Source organism: Hemiscyllium ocellatum, chromosome 10 (assembly GCF_020745735.1).
Source record: "Hemiscyllium ocellatum isolate sHemOce1 chromosome 10, sHemOce1.pat.X.cur, whole genome shotgun sequence".
In the NCBI taxonomy this organism is placed as follows: domain Eukaryota; kingdom Metazoa; phylum Chordata; class Chondrichthyes; order Orectolobiformes; family Hemiscylliidae; genus Hemiscyllium; species Hemiscyllium ocellatum.
Genome location: NC_083410.1, coordinates 27,757,893 through 27,778,394, shown reverse-complemented (window position 1 = coordinate 27,778,394; position 20,502 = coordinate 27,757,893). Strand labels below are relative to the sequence as shown.

The 20,502-nt window shown below is 42.4% G+C and overlaps 1 protein-coding gene across 1 annotated transcript in view; it reads right to left on the bottom strand.

Annotated features, from left to right (window-relative positions):
• The window catches only part of LOC132819381 (ALK tyrosine kinase receptor-like), a 332,695-nt gene that overhangs the window by 105,359 nt on the left and 206,834 nt on the right, over positions 1-20,502 (bottom strand). Inside the window, exons 8-12 of the mRNA XM_060830863.1 lie at positions 13,595-13,693; positions 12,682-12,834; positions 12,171-12,269; positions 11,384-11,570; positions 8,401-8,491 (exon numbers count right to left, since the gene is read on the bottom strand). Coding sequence (XP_060686846.1) covers positions 8,401-8,491; positions 11,384-11,570; positions 12,171-12,269; positions 12,682-12,834; positions 13,595-13,693 — 629 coding nt within the window. The remainder of the gene's footprint in view (positions 1-8,400; positions 8,492-11,383; positions 11,571-12,170; positions 12,270-12,681; positions 12,835-13,594; positions 13,694-20,502) is intronic.

The following is a 20,502-nucleotide window of genomic DNA, read 5'->3' as shown; positions in this document are numbered from 1 at the left end:
ACTACCCTCTGTCTCCTTCCAGCCAACCAATTCCTAATCCAAACCTCTAATGCACCCTCAATGCCATACCTCCGTAATTTTTGCAGTAGCCTACCATGGGGTACCTTATCGAAAGCCTTGCTAAAATCCACATACACCACATCCACTGCTTTACCCTCGTCCACTTCCTTGGTCACCTTCGCAAAGAACTCAATAAGGTTTGTGAGGCACAACCTGCCCTTCACAAAACCATGCTGACTATCCTTGATCACATTATTCCTATTCAGATGTTCATAAATCCTATCCCTTACAATTCTCTCTAAGACTTTGCCCACAACAGAAGTGAGATCACTGGCCAATAGTTACTAGGGCTGTCCCTACTCCCCTTCTTGAACAAGGGGACCACATTCGCTATCCTCCAGTCTTCAGGCACTATTCCTGTAGACAACGACGACATAAAAATCAAGGCCAATGGCTCCGCTATCTCCTCCCTAGCTTCCCAGAGGATCCTAGGATAAATCCTAGGGGACTTATCTAGTCATCCATTCTAATTAATTGTGACTCAATATTCACATCAGCAACAATGTCCTGTTCCTGAGTGAATACTGACGAAAAGTATTGATTTAGTGTCTCTCCAATCTCCTCCGCCTCCACGCACAACTTCCCACTACTATCCTTGACTGGACCGATACCTACCCTAGTCATCCTTTTACTCCTGACATACCTATAGAAAGTCTTTGGGTTTTCCCTAATCCTACCAACCAAGGACTTTTCATATCCCCTTCTCACTGCTCTTAGCTCTCTCTTTAGATCCTTCCTGGCTACCTTATAACTCTCAATCGCCCCAACTGAACCTTCACGCCTCATCTTTACATAGGCCGCCCTCTTCCCTTTTACAAGGGATTCCAATTCCTTATTAAACCACGGCTCCCTCATAAGACCCTTTCCTCCCTGCCTGACTGGTACATACTTATCAAGGACACCCAATAGCTGCTCTTTGAACAAGCTCCACATATCATTTGTGTCCTTCCCTTGAAGCCTATTTTTCCAATCCACACATCCTAAGTCATGCCTCACCGCATCATAATTTCCCTGCCCCCAGCTATAACTCCTGCCCTGCAGTGCACACTTATCCCTCTCCATCACTAGATTAAAAGTCACCGAGTTGTGGGTCACTGTCCCTGAAGTGCTCACCTACCTCCAAGTCTAACACCTGGCCTGGTTCATTACCTAGAACCAAATCTAATATGGCCTCACCTCTTGTTGGCCTGTCTACATTTTGTGTCAGGAAACCCTCCTGCACACATTGGACAAACACCGACCCATCTAACAAACTCGAGCTATAGCTTTCCCAGTCAATATCTGGGAAGTTAAAGTCCCCCATAACAACCACCCTACTACTTTCACTCTTCTCCTGAATCATCCTTGCAATACTTTCCTCTACGTCTCTCGGACTATTAGGAGGCCTGTAGAAAACTACTAACAGGGTGACCTCACCTTTCCTGTTTCTAACCTCAGCCCAAACTACCTCAGATGGCAAGTCTTCCTTCATCGTCCTTTTCACCACTGTAATACTATCCTTGACAAGCAATGCCACACCTCCCCCTCTTTTACCCCCACCTCTGACCCTACTAAAACATTTAAACCCTGGAACCTGCAATAGCCATTCCTGTCCCTGTTCTACCCACGTCTCTGTAATGGCCACAACATCGAAGTCCCAGGTACCAACCCACGCTGCAAGTTCACCTACCTTATTTCTTATACTTCTGGCTTTGAAGTATACACACTTCAAGCCACCTTCCTGTTTACCGGCACCCTCCTTCAAGATCGATGCCTTGTTCCTAACCTCCCTACACTCAAGGTCCTGTACCCTAAAGCTACAGTCCAGGTTCCCATGCCCCTGCAGAGTTAGTTTAAACCCTCCCAAAGAGCACTAGCAAACCTCCCTCAAAGGATACTGGTGCCCCTCAGGTTCAGGTGTAGACCATCCTGTTTATAGAGGTCCCACCTTCCCCAGAAAGAACCCAGTTGTCCAGAAACCGGAATCCCTCCCTCCTGCACCATCCCTGTAGCCACGCATTTAACTGTTCTCTCTCCCTATTTCTCGACTCTCTATCACGTGGTACGGGTAACAAACCAGAGACAACAACTCTGTTTGTTCTAGCTCTGAGCTTCCAACCTAGCTCCCTGAAAGCCTGCCTGACATCCTCACCCCTCTTCCTACCTATGTCGTTGGTGCCAACGTGGACCATGACCTGGGGCTGCTCCCCCTCCCCCTTAAGGACCCGGAAAACACGATCAGAGACATCATGTACCCTTGCACCTGGGAGGCAACATACCAATCGTGAGTCTCTGACGCCCCCGCAAAACTGCCTATCTGTGCCCCTCACTATTGAGTCCCCAATAACCATCGCTCTACCTTTCTCCGCCCTTCCCTTCTGAGCAATGGGGACAGGCTCCATGCCAGAGGCCTGAACTTCATTGCTTACCCCTGGTAAGTCGTCCCCCCGACAAGTATCCAAAACGGTATACTTGTTATTAAGGGGAACGGCCGCAGGGGGTCTCTGCACAGGCTGCTTACTCCCAGTCCCCCTCACTGTCACCCATCTGTCTATAACTTTCGGAGTAACTACTTCCCTAAAGCTCTGATCTATGACCACCTCTGCCTCCCGAATGATCCGTAGTTCATCCAACTCCAGCTCCAGTTCCCTAACACGGTCTTGGAGGAGCTAGAGATGGGTGCACTTCCCGCAAGTGTAATCGGTAGGGACGCTAATGGCTTCCCTCACCTCAAACATCTTGCAAGAGGAACATTGCACTGCCTTCGCTGCCATCCCTCTAAAAGCTAAACCTTAAAAAGAAAACTGGATCTAAAGAAACAAACAAGCAAAACGCAGCACTTACCTGCTTATCACAACGGGTCTTATTATTAGGTTAGAGGAGGAGGGCGGGTGGGAGGCTCTATCCCTGTAGTGCCTCGGGTTCCTCGCCTGCGCGATTTTATAGAGAAAAAAAAACCTTCCCAGGTAAGCTAGCGCGACACCAGCTTCCGGGTCCGCTAGGCGCTTAAAAAAAACTTTAATTTTAACCATTAAAAAAAACAATAACTGGACTATACCGCGACTTTAAAAAAACACCACCAGACAGCCGTTACCTGCTCCGCCGAGAGAGTTTCTATAGAGATTTCTAGTCCCAAATCCTGATCCCATGTTTTAAGCAGATTGTCCATATCTCCCGATACTTCATCATGTAGTAAATTATAAATAGTACTGATGGAAGATACCCCCATTGGCCGTAGCACTCTACATTCTCTGTCTGATTTATAAAGATTATCAAGTAACGTAGGCTTCTTCTGTATGTAATCTCGAATTTGGAAGTATCGAAAGAGGTCTCCATTAGGTAATACGAATTTCTGACGCAGCTGTTCAAAAGACATCAGGACCCCATCTTTAAATAGGTCCTCTTGACATGATATACCCCTGGATCTCCAGAGTTTAAAAGTGGCATCTGTAGACCCCGGTTGGAATTCCCCATTCTCCCACTATCGGCGCATAGGGGAATGTTTTATGTGAGTTGCCCTCATCTTGCCGCGTCATATTCCAAGCTTTAATTGTGTTTAGTATTATAGGGTTTTTACAGTGATCCGTAATGATTTTCCTCTTGTCTGAAAACAAAAGGCTAACAAGTGGGCATTCTACTTGAGAAGCCTCGATGTCCAGCCAGATTGATTATGGGTCAGACAAGACGCAATCAGCTATGTAACTTAATAGGGAACTTAACTGATATTTCCTAAAATCTGGGAAGTCCAATCCTCCCCTTGCCTGTGGAAGCTGTAGCTTCTTCAGCTTAATGAGGGGCCGTCTATGATTCCAGATAAAGGAACCCAACCAGTCAAATAATTTACTTAGTGTCAGCCTCGGCAGCATCACCGGGAGCATTCTCATAGGGTATAGGAGACGGGGCAGGACATTCATTTTAATTAGTGCTATTCTACCTAGCCAGGAAATTGGAAGGTCTCCCCATTGCTGGAGGTCCTGCCTTATCCTTTCCAATAAATGCACAAAGTTAGCCTTGTATAACTGACCAAATACTGGGGCAATAAAAATGCCTAAATATAAGAAACCCTCCAGGGACCACCGAAAGGGAAAGTGGGATCCGTCCACTAAGTGGGAGCCACTCATTGGCATAACCTCCGATTTTGAGAAATTAATTTTATAGCCTGAGAATGTGCTAAATGTATTAATAACTTGAATTAAGCAAGGTACGGACATCAGAGGATTACTGAGGAATAAAAGAACATCATCTGCATAAAGGTTAATTTTATGTTTACCTGTACCAATCCTCGGGGCCATTATATTAGGATCAGCCCATATAGCTTCTGCTAGTGGTTCAATTATTAGCGTAAATAACAATGGCGAGAGCGGACATCCCTGACGCCAGCCCCTATCCACACTGAAGCTATCCGAACCTAATCCATTAGTAACCACAAATGCTTTCGGATCACTATACAATGTTGTGACCCATTTGGTAAACACCTGTCCAACGCCAAACCTTTCCAATGTGTAAAACAAATATGACTATTCAACCCTATCAAATGCCTTTTCTGCATCTAATGAGACTACTGCTCCTGGTATCTTTCCCTGAATGCAGGCTTGAATCATATTCAAAACCCTTCTAATATTATTGGATGATCTACGGCCCTTAATAAACCCTGTCTGATCCTCCTTTATGATATGTAGTAATACCCTTTCTAATCTCAATGCTAACATTTTAGAAAGGATTTTAAAATCTACATTTAACAAGGATATTGGTCTGTATGACGCACATCTTCTGGATCCTTTCCTTTTTTAAGGATAAGAGAGATATTTGCCTCTTTCAGCGAAGGTGGGAGACAGCCCTGACTGTATGCGTAGTTATACATGTCCATAAGTGGACCAGCCAATATTCCTGTAAATTCTTTATAGAATTCAGCTTGAAAGCCATCTGGGCCAGGTGTCTTACTGCTCTGAAGTTGCCTGATTGCATCAAGTATTTCTTGGACTGTTAGGGGAGCATTTAAGACCGATACCTGTTCCGGAGTTAGGTCCGGAAAGGTCAAATTTTTAAAAAATGATTGCATCCTCCTAGTCCTGTCTTCACAATCCTGCGATTTATATAAATCAGAATAAAATTTTCTAAAGATTGCGTTAATCCTTTTATGATCATGAGTCAAAATACCTGTGTTTTCCTTGATAGATGTAATAGTTTGAGGGGCCTTTTTTTACTTTGCAAGAAATGCTAAGTATCTACCCGGTTTGTCGCCAAATTCATATAACTTTTGTTTTGCAAATAATAGTTCCCTCTTAGCCGTTTGGGTAAGTGTGGTGTTTAGAGCTGGCCTAAGGGCCTTAATCCTTTGCAATTTGATAATAGAAGGTCTATCAGCGTATACTGTTTCAGCTGCTTTTAAGCGAACTTCGAGCAGACGCTGTTGTTCTCCCTTTCATTTTTTCTGGGTCGCTGAGTAGGAGATGATCAAATCTCGCGCGTAAGCTTTGATGGTCTCCCACATCATTGATAGGATGCTAGCCATACCTAAATTAATTTCTAAAGAAGTTTTAAATTCTTGAGAGAAGTACTTTACAAATTTACTAGCTTTCATCAGGAAGGGGTCCATACGCCAATGCCGAGGGGATGTCCCGTTGTTCCTCGCCTTGATTTCCAAATATACAGCAGTGTGATCGGAAATTGCTATACTTCCTATTTTAGAGGATGATATGGAATTTTAAAAAATCGAGGTGGCAAAAAACATATCAATTCTGGTATGACATTTATGTGGATTGGAGTGAAAAGAAAAATCTCTGCCCTGTGGATGAAGACATCTCCATACATCTACTAATCCTAATTCTTTGTTCAGATCCACCAATTTTCTAGATCTGGGAGATACTCCTGCAGTACTCTTGGGAATCCTATTTATTTCCGGATCCATAATACAATTAAAGTCTCCCCCTATAATTGTCTGACGGGCACTGAGAGCCCATCAATTCTGAGAAGGCTTCCGTTATAAATTTAGAGGGATGTGCCGGGGGGCAGTACAAATGTAAAATCCCATATTCCTCTCCATTTATAAGGGCTTTAATCAGAATATATCGTCCAGATTCATCTTTTATCTGATTTAGGATTTTGAAAGGGAAATTCTTCCAAATAAGAATAACAACTCCCCTACGTTTTGAGCTAAAAGAAGAAAAAAAGGCCTGATCAAATCCACCCTGTCGTAATTTCAAGTGTTCTTTATCCAACAGGTGTGCCTCCTGTAGGAGAGCTATATCGACTCTTTCTTTCTTGAGATTTGATAATATTTTCTTCCTTTTGACTGGTGAATTACTCCCCTTGACATTCCAGGTGCACCACTTAACCGACTGATCAACCATAATCGTCCGGGCAAGTCCGAGACCCCTCGGGAGGGGAAACCCTATCCAGAACAACCCAAGCATAGAGCATATAAAATTCACAAAAATAAAGGCTCTCTAATACACTCACAACAGTATAATAAAAAACTATTTCTAAATAATAAAAAAAAGTATTTAAATGGAGATTTTTCCCCTTGTTCCTAGGGGGTATCACTTCCTTTCCAAAGGTCCATTGTATCCTCTCCAAACCAATGCCCCACCCTTTACCCAGGCTCTCCTCAATAGGATGAGGAGAATTCAAATATACTACAGAGCTAGAGTTAACAGTGAGCACCCTACCCCCACACCCCCCCCCCCCCCCCCCCCCACCCACACCAACACCTGGTTATATTTGGTAATGTTAATACCATGTATAAACATATATAAGTATAAAATTACAACCTCAACAAATAATAATTAAATATAATAATACAAAATAACAAGGGAAAACAACCCCGCTCCTAGAGACAGGTAAAATAGAGTAAGGTAACCACCTCCCCCCACCAACATTAACTAGACCCCCCGGCTTTATATATATGTACAGAATAATAAAAAAAACCCAAGGGGGGAGAAAATCGTTAAATAGAGAACAAATAAATAAATCCCTCTCCCCACCCCCCCAAGATAATATTAAACAGTAAGGTAAAAAAAAGAAAAGGGGGGGATGTAAACTGGAGTCGGGGGAAAGCAAATCAACATCCAATACCTCTTACAATTTATCTAAGAGAGTCCAAAAATTCCTTAGCCTTTTCCGGCGATCCAAAGTTATACACAGATCCTTCATGGTTAAAGCGTAGTGTCACTGGGTAGCGTAAGGAGTACTGAATATTTAAGACCCTTAAACACTTTTTCGCCTCATCGAATGCCTTTCTCTTTCGGACCAGAGCTGGGGAAAAATCCTGGAATAACACGATCCTGGATCCTTTATAGATCATGGCTTGGGAGTCTTTTCCAAGATTTCTAGAGGCTTCTAGGAGTATCTGCCTCTCCTTATAGCTCTGCAGCCAGAACAGGACCGGGCGGGGACGCTGGTTCGAGCCGGGCCTGCCTATTGCAATCCGGTAGGCCCATGCTACACTTACCAGGCCTGATCCAGCTTCCAGATTTAATAGCTGTGGAAGCCATTGTTCAAGGAACGCTGTAAGCTGGCCTTCCTCTTCCCATTCGGGAAGGCCCAGCAAACCAATATTTTTTCGGCGACCTCAATTATCGAGGTCATCAATATGATTCTCTAAGGTCCAGACTCACTGTTCGAGAGTCCGGACCCGATCCATGGCTGATTGCACTATAGTTTCGGAAGTCGCGGCCTTTAGCTCCGCCCCTCCGACTCGGTGCTCGATTTCCTTAATGTCTCGGTCGTGCTTTTGCAGCACAGCCAAGAGTGAGTCCCATCGACTTCGGGATTCTTCAATAAAAGCGTCGATCTTTGCATCCAGTTTGGAGATGATTTCCACGAGGCTCGCCACTGTAGGTAAGTCCCCCGGGGCGGCTGCGGACGCCTCAGCTGCAGCTGGAGAAGGTGGGGGAGGGGTTCCTGCTTGCTGAGAATTGCGCGCTCCCTTCCCTTTAGTCATTTCTACTGAAGATTAGATTGTTTAAATTTAATACTAAGCAACTAATTAAAGTAAACAGCTATTTTAAATGATTTGGTGAGTGTGGTGGGGGTGGGTGACCCACTTTGCCCAAGTCTTGGGAGGAGTACTGTAGACTCAGACTAGCTGGGTCGCCGCCATCTTGGGATTCCCCCATCTCAGTGCCTGATGGGCTGTTGGGTCTCCTCCATAGGGGTGGGGTTTCCTGCTAGCTCTCAGTTGAGCAGACCCCTTTGCTCAGCAGTGCTTTGGAGGCAAAAATGTTGGGACAGAATTTCTCCACAGTTTCAGTGATACTTATCAAGAAAAAAAAAAGCTGCAATACATGAAGAATATAGCTCAACACCACTTGAAAATTAACACGTGATTAAAGACACCAATGGAAATCACAGGGTTCTCACCTTCACAGCAACTTGCAAAGGGCTGGGTTCGCCTGGAACACCGGTCACTTGACCTTCATAAACCTCGCCAAATGCTCCATGTCCCAGGCCACTGTCAGAGAAATCATTCTGTCAGCACCAACCATTTTCAACTAATACAGCATCTCCAAGCTCTAAAAGAATCAATTATTGCAATCCCTCTTGTACACTCACTTCTATTATAATAAGGCAATCATCATTGAGTAAATGTTGTGATTTGTGAACATAAGAATGAATCAAGTTATAAACTATTTAAATAAAGAAAGGTCTTTCTAATTTTAAAGCATATTGTGCCAAAAAGTCACAAATCGTAAAGTGAAAAGAATGAGAGTCCTTTTGAACGAAGGTGCTTGACAGGTTTAATTACACATGCATCAGCACAGGGGTATTTATAGTCGACTACCCTGAATTCAATCATTTAATTTAAACAATGTGATCATTCAATTTTTACCAGTAAGTTTTTGATTTGCTATTATTTTACATGCTTAGTTCATATTCTTGGGTATTTCAGGCTGTTTAAACTTAAGAAATGATTGAATTATTCAGAGTGGATTGTAAATGCCTCTGCAGTTAACATCAGATTATCCAAGCAGGAGCTTGCAAATATTCACATTAACCCAGGAACCTGTCCTGAAGATATTTACAAATATTCACTCATGACTAAAGTTGACAAATAATCTGAATTTATTGATAGTATAAGAAATAAAAGCTTTTTCACAAAGTAATTCTTCTCATCACAGTGCTCAGTTTTCTCTTTTTATTCTTTTCAACTTGGTGTTTTTCTGCTGTTTCAGCCCCACTCTCCCCCCCACCCCCAACCCCCCGCCCACCCCCCACCTCGGTCAGGGCATTATCTGCTTACTTACTTGGGCATGTGTCAGTTAAGTAGTGACATTGTTATTGTCCCAGAGGTGAATTTCTCTAACATAAGCTATTGTCTTCCATTTCCTATAGAGTGTCACTCTTGACTACCAGAACAAGAAGAAAACTTTGGAAATTAGACCACTGTAAGGGGATCCAAAATGAATGAGCATACAGTTTTCCACTTGAGATGCATTTCTCTAAAGCCAATATTATACATATTATAATTAAATAATTAGGTAGCCTAAACCTAATATGATAGTCACAAGGTATAAATTTAACCAATTACAGCTAACAATAATGGATTCTTTTGAAGTATATACACCAAGGATTGTGCAACACATAAACACTTTGCTGCAAATGTGTTGCTGGTCAAAGCACAGCAGGCCAGGCAGCATCTCAGGAATAGAGAATTCGACGTTTCGAGCATAAGCCCTTCATCAGGAATAAGAGAGAGAGCCAAGCAGGCTAAGATCCTTGTAGAGGGAGGAAGAGAGCTTCTTCAAGGAAGGCATCCTTGTAAGAGGATTCGCAGTAGGTTAAAATCTTCGAGTAAAAAATGCATAAACACTTTGGTCTACCTATCATACATTGAATCCCTATAGTGTGGGGTCAGGCCAGTCAGCCCATCAACATCCCTTCCAGACCCACCTCCCTGCCTTATCCCTATAACCCATGGCCAATCCAATTAGCCTGCACATCCCTGAACAGTGTAGGCAATTTCCCATGGCCAATCCATCTAACCTGCACATCTTTGGACTTTGGGAGGAAAATGGAGAACTCAGAGGAAACCCACACACACACCTGAGCCATGGAATCAAACCCAGGTCTCTGGCACTGTGAAGCAGCATCGCTAACCACAGAGCCACCATGCTGCCTACAGCAGTGAGCTTTCTGAAAAGGGAAGCCATCTTGGCTCATCACTGTGCTTTTCACCCATGTCTGTGCAATTTCTTTTTCATGTTACAAATATTTATTGGTTTTGTTTTAAAGGTGCTACAGATTCTATTCCCACATTGTCTCTGGCAACGCATTCCATGACCTAATAATCAAATGAGGTTAAAAATACATTTCCTTTCTTTTTTTTCTGTTCTTTAGAATATTTTGCAAATATTATGCCCTTCAACTACTGACCTATTGGTGTTTAGAAATGAGTACAGTATTAAAAAATGAGGACCTACCTTAAAGTTCCACTTCCCTCAATACCTGCACTACATAGACCAGGAAATTAAGGTGTAGTTAATTTGGGATTTCAAATTGTTACAATGACATAAAGAGGAAGGCTTGCAGCTCTTTTTGTATTGGATCTTGGACTTCATTGATCAAGAGAACTACAAAGATTAACCAATCTGAAGCAGGAGTTTTCAGATGATGGATATGTTCTGTCCCCTCAAAGATCATTTAACATCCCCATGTGAAAATGAAGTCCAACATCCAAGGGTTCATTGACGGAGGAATGCCAACAGGAGCAGGGACCACTCCTGGGATTACATTGCAACCCTGACACAGAAGAGTCTGGCAGTGAGTTACAGATATGTTGGGGACCACAGATGAGTGGATGTGGGACAAGACATGGAGTGTATTCTGACCAGAGCCAGGAGAGGAGGCCCTGGGGAAGCGAGAGTGTTGTCACACAAGTCAGGGGTGCCTGGAGTGAAGCAGTAATTGGCAGGGGCTGGGGATATATGATCAGAAAAGGAGGCTGCCGAAGGAGGCACAAACCACAGGTCAGAAAATGGCAGCCATGCCAGTGATGGGGGATCAGAAACAGGAAAAATCTTACAGACCTCTCTGCCTGAGAAATCATTCAGCGTGCAAGTGAAATTCTGCCTTTGATGAATCACTGGGATAACTATAAGGGTCAAAGCAGATCTCAGCTATATTAGGATGAGACACAAATGGCCAGCAATACTGCTCCTCCCAGCTTCATGTTTAGCGTATTTTAAAAACAGAAGCAAAATATCGTGGACGCTGAAAATCTGAAATGTAAACAGAGAACGCTAGAAATATTCAATAGTTCAGGCAGTGAAACTGAGCAACTTTGAAAATATGAAGTAAAAATAATGTAACCCACATTCAAGGCTTTAGCTTTTCTCTGACTCACCGTATGAGGACAATGTTTTTGCGGGAAACTTCTTTGAGATCACTGATGGAAGTAGTTTTTCCAGCAAAGCAGTAGTTCGGATTGTAGTCGGTCATGATGGTTGAAGTTCGCAGCTTGCTGAGCTTGTAATCAGGACTTTGCAGTTCCATCTGCATGGCTTGCAGTTCTTGGTGTTTGAGGCGATATACTACAATAAAGAGCATTTAATGCAATTATCTATGATACTTTAGTTACCATACTTAAAGAAGAATGCATCAACTCATAATATGGCATGGTTATAAATGAAGTAAAAGTCAAAAGTGCTGAAAAAAACTCAATTTTAGCTGCTATCTAAAATACAGTTAATATCTTAGGTCCCTTTTCTATACCATTCCTCTGCCATCAGATCTGAAACTTTAGTTAGATTCTCATGTGGGTAAATGGGATCTTGGCAGCTAGAACCACATTATTTTCTTTTTGCTGATCTCCCTTGCCTCTTTCTTCCTGCTTCCTTGAGTAGGTGTCTGCTAGCATTTAAAGGCAACCTTAAAGGGCAGCTGTAATTCAGCTACAAACAGCAAGAAACATCGAAAAGTGGCAAGTGCTTGCAAGAGATCGAAAGCACCCGCTTGTCAGTAGAGGAGGGGACACAGAGCTTTCTCGGAACAAATCTGCCATTCACTGGATTCCGATGCGATTTCACAAGCCTAGGTAGCTCGTAATGAAACATGGATAGAAAGGATTTAACTTGGTAGATGAGAAAAAAGGGGTCCTTTCATATTTCAATACAAACCATGTTCCAACTCACCAATCATGATTCCTGAGAAGGCGAGAAGCAAGGCCGCTACCACAACCGACAACACGACCGAAAGCACAAGGGAGAGTGGCAGGTGCCCCTCCGGGGGTACTAGCAAAGAAGAAAGATGATAAGAAAACTCCTCGGAGAGCAATAAATTATTTATTTTCATTTAATGCTTGTCTTCCATGTTTTCATCCTAGCCCTATTTAATGAATCTTTTCGCAAGTACTTAGTGCTATTGATTGCAGAGTTCTTCACAACTCTCTGAGTCATTCTGAGCTGCACTCAGTCTTCAGTGCGACTGTGTGGGTCAATGCTCTGCTCAGTGTTTCACATCTAAGAAACATCAGCATTCAGCAGCAATTTGTATGCCACAGCAAAGAGTAACATGAGTGCCATGAGTTCCAGAAAATAAGTTGAAGTGTTTTTGATAATGATGATGTTTACATATATGTTATTCAGGATAAATCTGAAAAGGGATTGGGAAAAAAAAAACAACTGCCTCAAAGCTGATACTCACAAATGCAGGTAACACTGTCAGAAGCCAATATTTTTCCTGATTCACACAAACAGATGAGTTCTTCTTTCATATGGTCAAATACACAGTCATTATGTTCACAGTGGCTGCAATTTAAATGCAGCACAATTTCAACCTCCCCGTGGCTTTCTGTCACTGTGTAGAGAGAGGAACAGACAGAAAAAAGAAACAAAGTGTGAGATAAAGATGGAGACAAAAAGACAGGGAGTAGACTTGGTAACAAGGAGGCACAGAGGGGGATAGAAAGCTAAAGACTCAGGCGCAGATGAGAAAACAGAACCATCAACTGATAATGGATCAGACAAATTGAGCAAAAGATAAGCAATGAGTCCACATTGCAAGCAAAAAACAACTTGAGCCTAATGACTTACTTTCTATGAAGAAAACTATTTGATTTACACTTGGATTATTTCGTGATCTGGCTGAGGTCACTTACTTATTTTCACATGCACCCAACTCAATTCCATTTTGGTTAAGCATCTTGATGCCTCTTCAGTCATTTATCAGAAAGGTTGAATCTCATAAGGAGGAGATCTGATGGTGCAGCAGTGGTGTCTTTACCCCTTGCCAGCAGCCTTGGTTTAGACCCATGCTAGAACCTGCTGGCCATGGAAGGGGCACACAGGAATTCTTCCACCACAATCCCAAAAAAAAGTGTATGAGAGGATACTCTCAGAAAATGCACCGGGGAACATCTGATGATGAACAAGTGACTTTAGCCAAGTCTATAATTGCTAGTCAATACCAGCATTACCTGGATTCTAATATAGAATATTGAACAATGTTTAAATAATGTCCCAGTGGAAAATCTAAGCTTTTGAATCTTGCACGTAATTGATGATAAAATACTATAAAACATGTAACTGTTGCAGAACTGTCCACAGATCTCACCTACCTGCTAGTGGTGGGGTGTAGATTTCACCCAATGGACTAATATAAGAAACACCACAGCCACCATCTTTTTCAGGATGATTATTCTCAGTTGCATTCCCACCTGTGGTTAATAGGACAGGATTCAATTCCCTTGATTTCCTTCCATTCATTTACAAAATTACATTGCTTTACTAATTAAATAAAATCCAAAGCTAGAATATAAAATCAAAATACAAACTTTCAGCAACATTACCTGTGTAGAACTGAAGAAGCAAGACCTTTAGCTCCTTGGATCTCTCTCTCTCTCTTTCATATACACACACACACACACACACACACACATATTAACGGCCATCAGTACATAACAAAATGCTACAGATGCTGAATGCTTTTAGCAAAAGGTTCTTGAATTGAAAAGTTATCTTGGTTTCTCAATTGAGCATTTCTATGTACAGTTAAAATCATGAAGGTATTGTATCTTTCAACATTTACATGACTTGTCATCAAATGACCGGTCAAACTGGCATTTGTCACCAGGGATGGATTAGAAGGAGGTGTGGCCGTACAATGTCAGATGGCACATACTCTTCCTCTAATTTGTGTGGAGATCATTCTGTAAAATGTTGGGTCATTGTTCCTCTTGTGAACTGCATAGAGTAAAGATAGGTCACTTGTGATATTTATAGGAACCTTTTTTTGTGGCGTGTAACAAGAAGGTCCTGGGCAATTAATATGGGTGGACATAGTGGTCTCCTTGCTCTTTTATTGGCTGAGTATATGAAAGATTGAGATCAATGACTTCACAAATATGAAGGGAATCACAGGATATAGGTATAGAGCAGTAAAGTGAAGCTGTGGTAAAAGAAGAAATATATTTCATTGACTGGTGGGGCAAGCTTGAGGAGCATATGGTCAAATCCTGCTCCCCATTCTTATTTTCTTGTTTTTCAGGAAATTATTTTCTATATTTCAATCATGGAACACATTAGAACCTCCAAAAGAAATTTATTGCTTGAAATTATATTCATAAAGTTACAACAACCAACAGATGGATTATTCCTCTTGATACAAACATATCAATCAAATGACAAGGATTTGTGAAATAATAATTTCTTTGAAGGTAAGGTTACATACAAACAATGTTAATGAAAAGGCTAAGTATGCATGTCTGACTCCTACCGTCTGCTCTGGTAGGCCAACTACAAGTTATAGGACTGTTATATTGCTTCCTGTCAAAGGGAGAGGCACTGGACATTAAGTTACTTAATATGATGAGAGCCCATGGTGTTGGACGTGGTATATTTACATGATTACAGGTTTGGCTAAATAATAGAAGATAGAGAGTTGGGAAAAGAGACATTTTCAGGGTGCCAACTAGTTGACTGCCACAGGAATAATGTTGGGACAATTATTTATAATATATATTAATGACTTGGATAAAGAAAATGAAGGTATTATCACCAAGTTTGCAGATGACACAAAAATATGTGGGAAGGCAAGTGGTGAGGATGAGACAAGGAGTTACGATGGGCTACAGACAGGTTAAGTGAATGGGCAAAACCTTGGCAGATGGAATATAATGTGGGAAAATGTGATGTTTTGAACTTTGGCAGGGAGAGTGAAAGATCTGAATATTATTTAATTGGGGAATGACTGCAGGAAGCTGCAGCACAGAGGGATTTGGAAGTCCATATCAATGAATCATGAAAAGCTAAAATCCAAGTTCAGCAGGTGGTAGGGAACGAAAATGGAATGTGACCTTCATCTCAATGGAGTATATTAACCGTGATGTCTTTCTAAAATGAGACAAGGCGCTAGTCAGACCATACCTGGAATACTATTGACAGTTTAGGTCCCCTTATTTAAACAAAGATATTCTGGGGTGGCCCAGGGAACGCTCACTCAATTTGATTCTGGGTAAGGAAGGATTTTCTTATGGGGAGACGTTGAGTGGGTTGGTCTTATTCTTCAAAAACAGAAGAAGAAGTGACCTTATTGAAACATACAAGATTCTTAGGAGGCTGACAAGGTCAATATGGTTCCCCTTGTGGGAAAGTTGAGGACCAGAGGGAATAATCTTGGGGTTTGGGGGGTCTCTCATTTAAGACAGTGAAGAGAAGGATCTTCTTCTGTCTCAAGGTGGTGAATCTATGGAATTCTTTACCACAGAGGGCTGTCAAGGCTGCATTGCTAGGTATATTAGTACATCCCAAAATACTTAAAAAACAATCAAGTTAACCGCTTGAATAATCATCAAGACTCTTAACTACTTTTGACTGGCCTCCAGCACAGCTTCCCCCCACCCCACTCTCAACAGCTTGATATTTCATCTGGAAAATGTGACACAGTGAAGGTACAGATTGGCAAGAACATGGATTGAGAACAAAATTTTCCCTCAAAGTGCACAAATACCAGTGTACCCATTTGCTACTGTGTGCATATTACTGTGTGTAATTCAGCAAAAGCACCCTGTTTTTACTCAGTGAAAACTTGAATGATTGATGTCCTCACAGAAAACACATATTCCAATATAGAACATCGAAAAGTATAGCACACAACAGGCCCTTTGGCCCAAAATGAGGTTCAATCCTAATGTAAAATATAGTAACTTAACCTACGCATCCCTCAACTCACTGCCATCCATGTGTCCCCAATGACTCTGCTTCCACCACTACAGCTGGCAACATATTCCATGCATTCACAACTCTCTGCGTAAAGAACCTACCTCTGACGTCTCCTTTATATCTTCCTCCTAGTATCTTCACACTATGACCCCTCGTACCAGTCAATCCTGCCCTGGGGTAAAGTCTCTGGCTATTGATTCTATCTATGCCACTCATTATCTTGTACACCTCGATCAGGTCTCCTCTCTTCCTCCTTCTCCCCAGACAGAAAAGTCTGAGCTTATTCAACCTTTCTTCATAAGGCAAGCCCTCCAGTCCAGGCAGCATCCTGATAAACCTTCTTTGCACCCTCTTCAAAGCCTCTGTATCTTTCCTATAGTAGGGCGACCAGAACTGGACACAATATTCCAAGTGTGGTCTCACCAGAGACGTATAGAGCTGCAGCAAAACCTTGCGGCTCTTAAACTCAATCCCCCTGTCTATGAAAGCCAAAATACCATATGCTTTCTTAACAACCCTATCAACTTGGATGGCAACTTTGAGGGATCTATGTACTTGCACATCTAGATCCCTCTGTTCCTCCACACTGCCAAGAATCCTTTCTTTAATCCTGTATTCAGCATTCGAGTTTGACCTTCTAAAATGCATCACTTCACATTTATCCAGGTTGAATTCCATCTGCCACTTCTCAGCCCAGCTCTGCATCCTGTCTATGCCATGCTGCAGCCTCTACACTATCGATGATACCCCCAACCTTTATGTCAACTGCAAATTTACTAACCCACCCCTTAACCTCCTCATCCAAGACATTTATAAAAACTACAAAGAGCAGAGGCCCAAGAATACAGCCCAGCAGGATCCCACTCAACACTGACCTCCAGGCGGAATACTTTCCATCTACAATCACTTTCTGCCTTCTGTCAGCCAGACAATTCTGAATCCAGACAGCCAAATCTCCCTATATCCCATACTTCCTAACTTTATGGATGAACCTACCGTGGGGAACCTTATCAAATGCCTTGCTGAAGTCCACATACACCACATCCACTGCTTGACCTTCATCAACCTGTCTTGACACCTCCTGAAAGAACTCAATAAGATTTGTGAGGCAGGTCCTGCCCCTTACAAAGCCATGCTGACTGCCTTTAATCACACTATGCTTTGCCAAATAGTCATAAATCCTATCCCTCAGAATTCTTTCCAAAACTTTGCTAACCACAGATGTAAGACTGACAGGTCTATAATTACCAGGGATTTCCCTATTACCCTTCTTGAAAAGAGGAACAACATTCGCCTCCTTCCAATTCTCCGGTACGACTCCTGTGGAGAGTAAGGAGGTAAATATCCTCACCAGCGGCTTAGCAACCTCCTCTCTCACTTTCCAGAGCAGCCTAGGATAAATCTGGTTTGATCCTGGCCAAATGCTCACCAAATTTCCAGCATATCAACTTCATCAATCTTGATCTGGTCAAGACTGTATCCCAGCTCCTCAAAGTTTTCATTTACAACAAGTTCCCTTTTCTTGGTGAAAACTGAAGCAAAAAAACTCATTTAGGGCTATCTCTATCTGCTAGGACTCCATGCACGAGTTCCCTCCGCTATCCCTGATCGGCCCTACCTTCTCCCTGATCATTCCCTTATTCCTCATTTATGAGTAAAATGCCTTTGGGTTCTCCCTAATCCTTCTTGCCAAGTCTTTTTTGCGCTCCCTCCTGGCTCTCCTCTGTCCATTTCTGAGCTCCTTTCTAGCAAGCCTGTAATCCTCTAAAGCTGTGCTAGATCCTTGCTTCCTCCACCTTAGGTAAGCTGTCTTCTTCCTTTTGACAAGAAGTTCATCTCTTCTTATCATCCAAGGTTCCTTAATCTTACCCCTTCTTACCTGTCTCAGAGGAACAAATTCGTGCATCACTCTCAACAACTGTTCCTTAAATAGTCTTCACATGTCTGCTGCTCCCAGTCTGTACTTCCCAACTCCTGACTGATAGCGTCATAATTTGCTTTTCCCCAATTAAATATCTTCCCTCGGTAACTGCTCCTTTCACACTCCAAGGCTATGCTTAATGTGAGGCAGTTGTGATCACTTTCACCAAAGTGCTCTCCCACTGCAAGATCTGAGACCTGTCCTGGCTCGTTGCCAAGCATCAAGTCCAAAATGATCTCTCCCCTTGTCAGTCTGTCTACATACTGAGTAAGGAAACCCTCCTGAACACACCTGACAAAAACAGCTCCATCCAAACCATCTACACTTAGGAGGTTCCTGTCGATATTGGGAAAGTTGAAATCACTCATAACAACAACCCTGCTACTTCTGCAATTTTCCAGAATCTGCCCGCCTATGAGTTCTTCAATCTCTCTACTGCTATTAGATGGTCTGTAGAAAACCCCCAATGCATTGGCTGATCCCATGCTGTTCCTAACTTCTACCCACTAGACAAACCTTCCTCAACAACCTTCATTTCTGTAGCTGTGATGCACTCTCTGATTAGCAATGCTACACCCCTTCCTCTTTTTCCACCCTCCTTGTTCTTATTAAATATTCTAAACCCTGGAACATCAAGCAACCATTCCTGCCTCTGTGAAACCCAAGTCTCCGTCATGGCCACAACATCATAGCCCCAAGTACTGATCCATGCTCTAAATTCCTGGTACAATTTGGAACAGAATCAGAAGGAAAGTCCAGTGGGATTGGGAACATCTCACTCCATCTTTGCTGCTTTTGATAAGCAGCATTATGAGTTTCTCACTAGGCCTTAGAACAAAAAAAATCTAAAGACTCACTGCAGAAACAATGAGCAAATAGAGAAAGATTCAGCACTATATTACAAGGGTCCTTGTGATAGATGGCAGCCTTGAAATGTGCCTGTTTGCTGTAGTGCAATCTGTTTTAGAGAGTCACCGCTAAGGGGTATGCCTCTGCCTGGAGATATCCTGATTAGAAGTATTCCTCATAGATTTTCATCAATATAATTTCAGGTTTGTGCCTCAGGGCTGAATCTTACTTTTTTGAATAAATGTGAGTTGTATCAGATTTTTTGGAGGGATTCTCACTGCTAAACCCAGTGAAATTTCTTGTTGTATCTTACCAAAGTCACCTCGTTAATTACCTGCCCCATGACATCCCTCACATCCAATTCTAGCCCCGTCTTAGCAAAATCCATTTCTAGAATAACTTGCTCGGTATAAGACATCCACCTCACAACCTTGCTCCCTCTCACTATTGCCTGCAATGTCTTCCCTCACTGATTCTGCCCTCTCTAAATGGCTGACTGACTGTGTCCAAGACCCTTGTCTGCTACTGGAGACTGCTTTTTGCTCAGTGTTGTATCAACTCAGCAAATGTTATCCTTCACTGACAGAGTGCAGAAGACAATTCTTGCCTTTGTGTCTACGCTAAACAGCAAGGCACAAAAGAAGTTTAAAAAGGGACTTTCAAACTAGAGGGCATAATTTTAAGGTTAGAGGAAAAAGATTTAAAAGGGACCTGAGTGGTGACTTTTCTCATACACAGGATAGTTCGTATGTTAAATGAACTGCTAGGGGAAGTGGTAGATGTATGTACAGTTACACCATTTAAAAGACATCGGACAGGTACATGAATAGGAAGGTTTAGAGGGATATGGGCCAAACACAGGCAAGTGGGACTAGTTTAGTTTGGGAAACTGTGTTGGCATGGATGAGTTGGACTGAAGGATCTGTTTCCATGCTACATGACTCTATGCCTTGGTTAGGCACAGTCGGATTAACTAGATGCACACTCATAATGCCAGTCATTACCTTTTGCCAGGTAATTTTGTAACAAAGGCTGATAAAAGACAAAGGCTGACATATAGATTCAAATACCTGAAAGTTTTATGAGGAGCACAGACATTTCCTATGCCCATGTATTGCCATTTTCCCTTAAAGAGCCACATGCAATTAAAATTTATTCATCACTGAAAATTTGAAACATCGAAAACAGGAGCAGGAGTTGGCCATTTTATTGTCCACCATTCAATATGATCATGTCTGATGATCCAACGCAGTGCTCTGTTTCTGCTTTCTCCCTATCCTTTGATCTCTTCAGCCCTGAGAATTACATCTAAATCTTTCTTGAAAGCATTTTATGTTTTAGCCTCAAGTTCAATGTTTTGCCCTAAGATCTCATCTTCCATGTGATGTTGGAGTAAGTGAGGACTGCAGATGCTGTGGAGAGTCAGAGTCAAAAAGGGTGGCGCTGGAAAATCACAGCAAGTCAGGTAGCATCTGAGGAGCAGGACAGTCGACGTTTTGGGCATAAGCCCTTCATCAGGACGGCTCCTCGGATGCT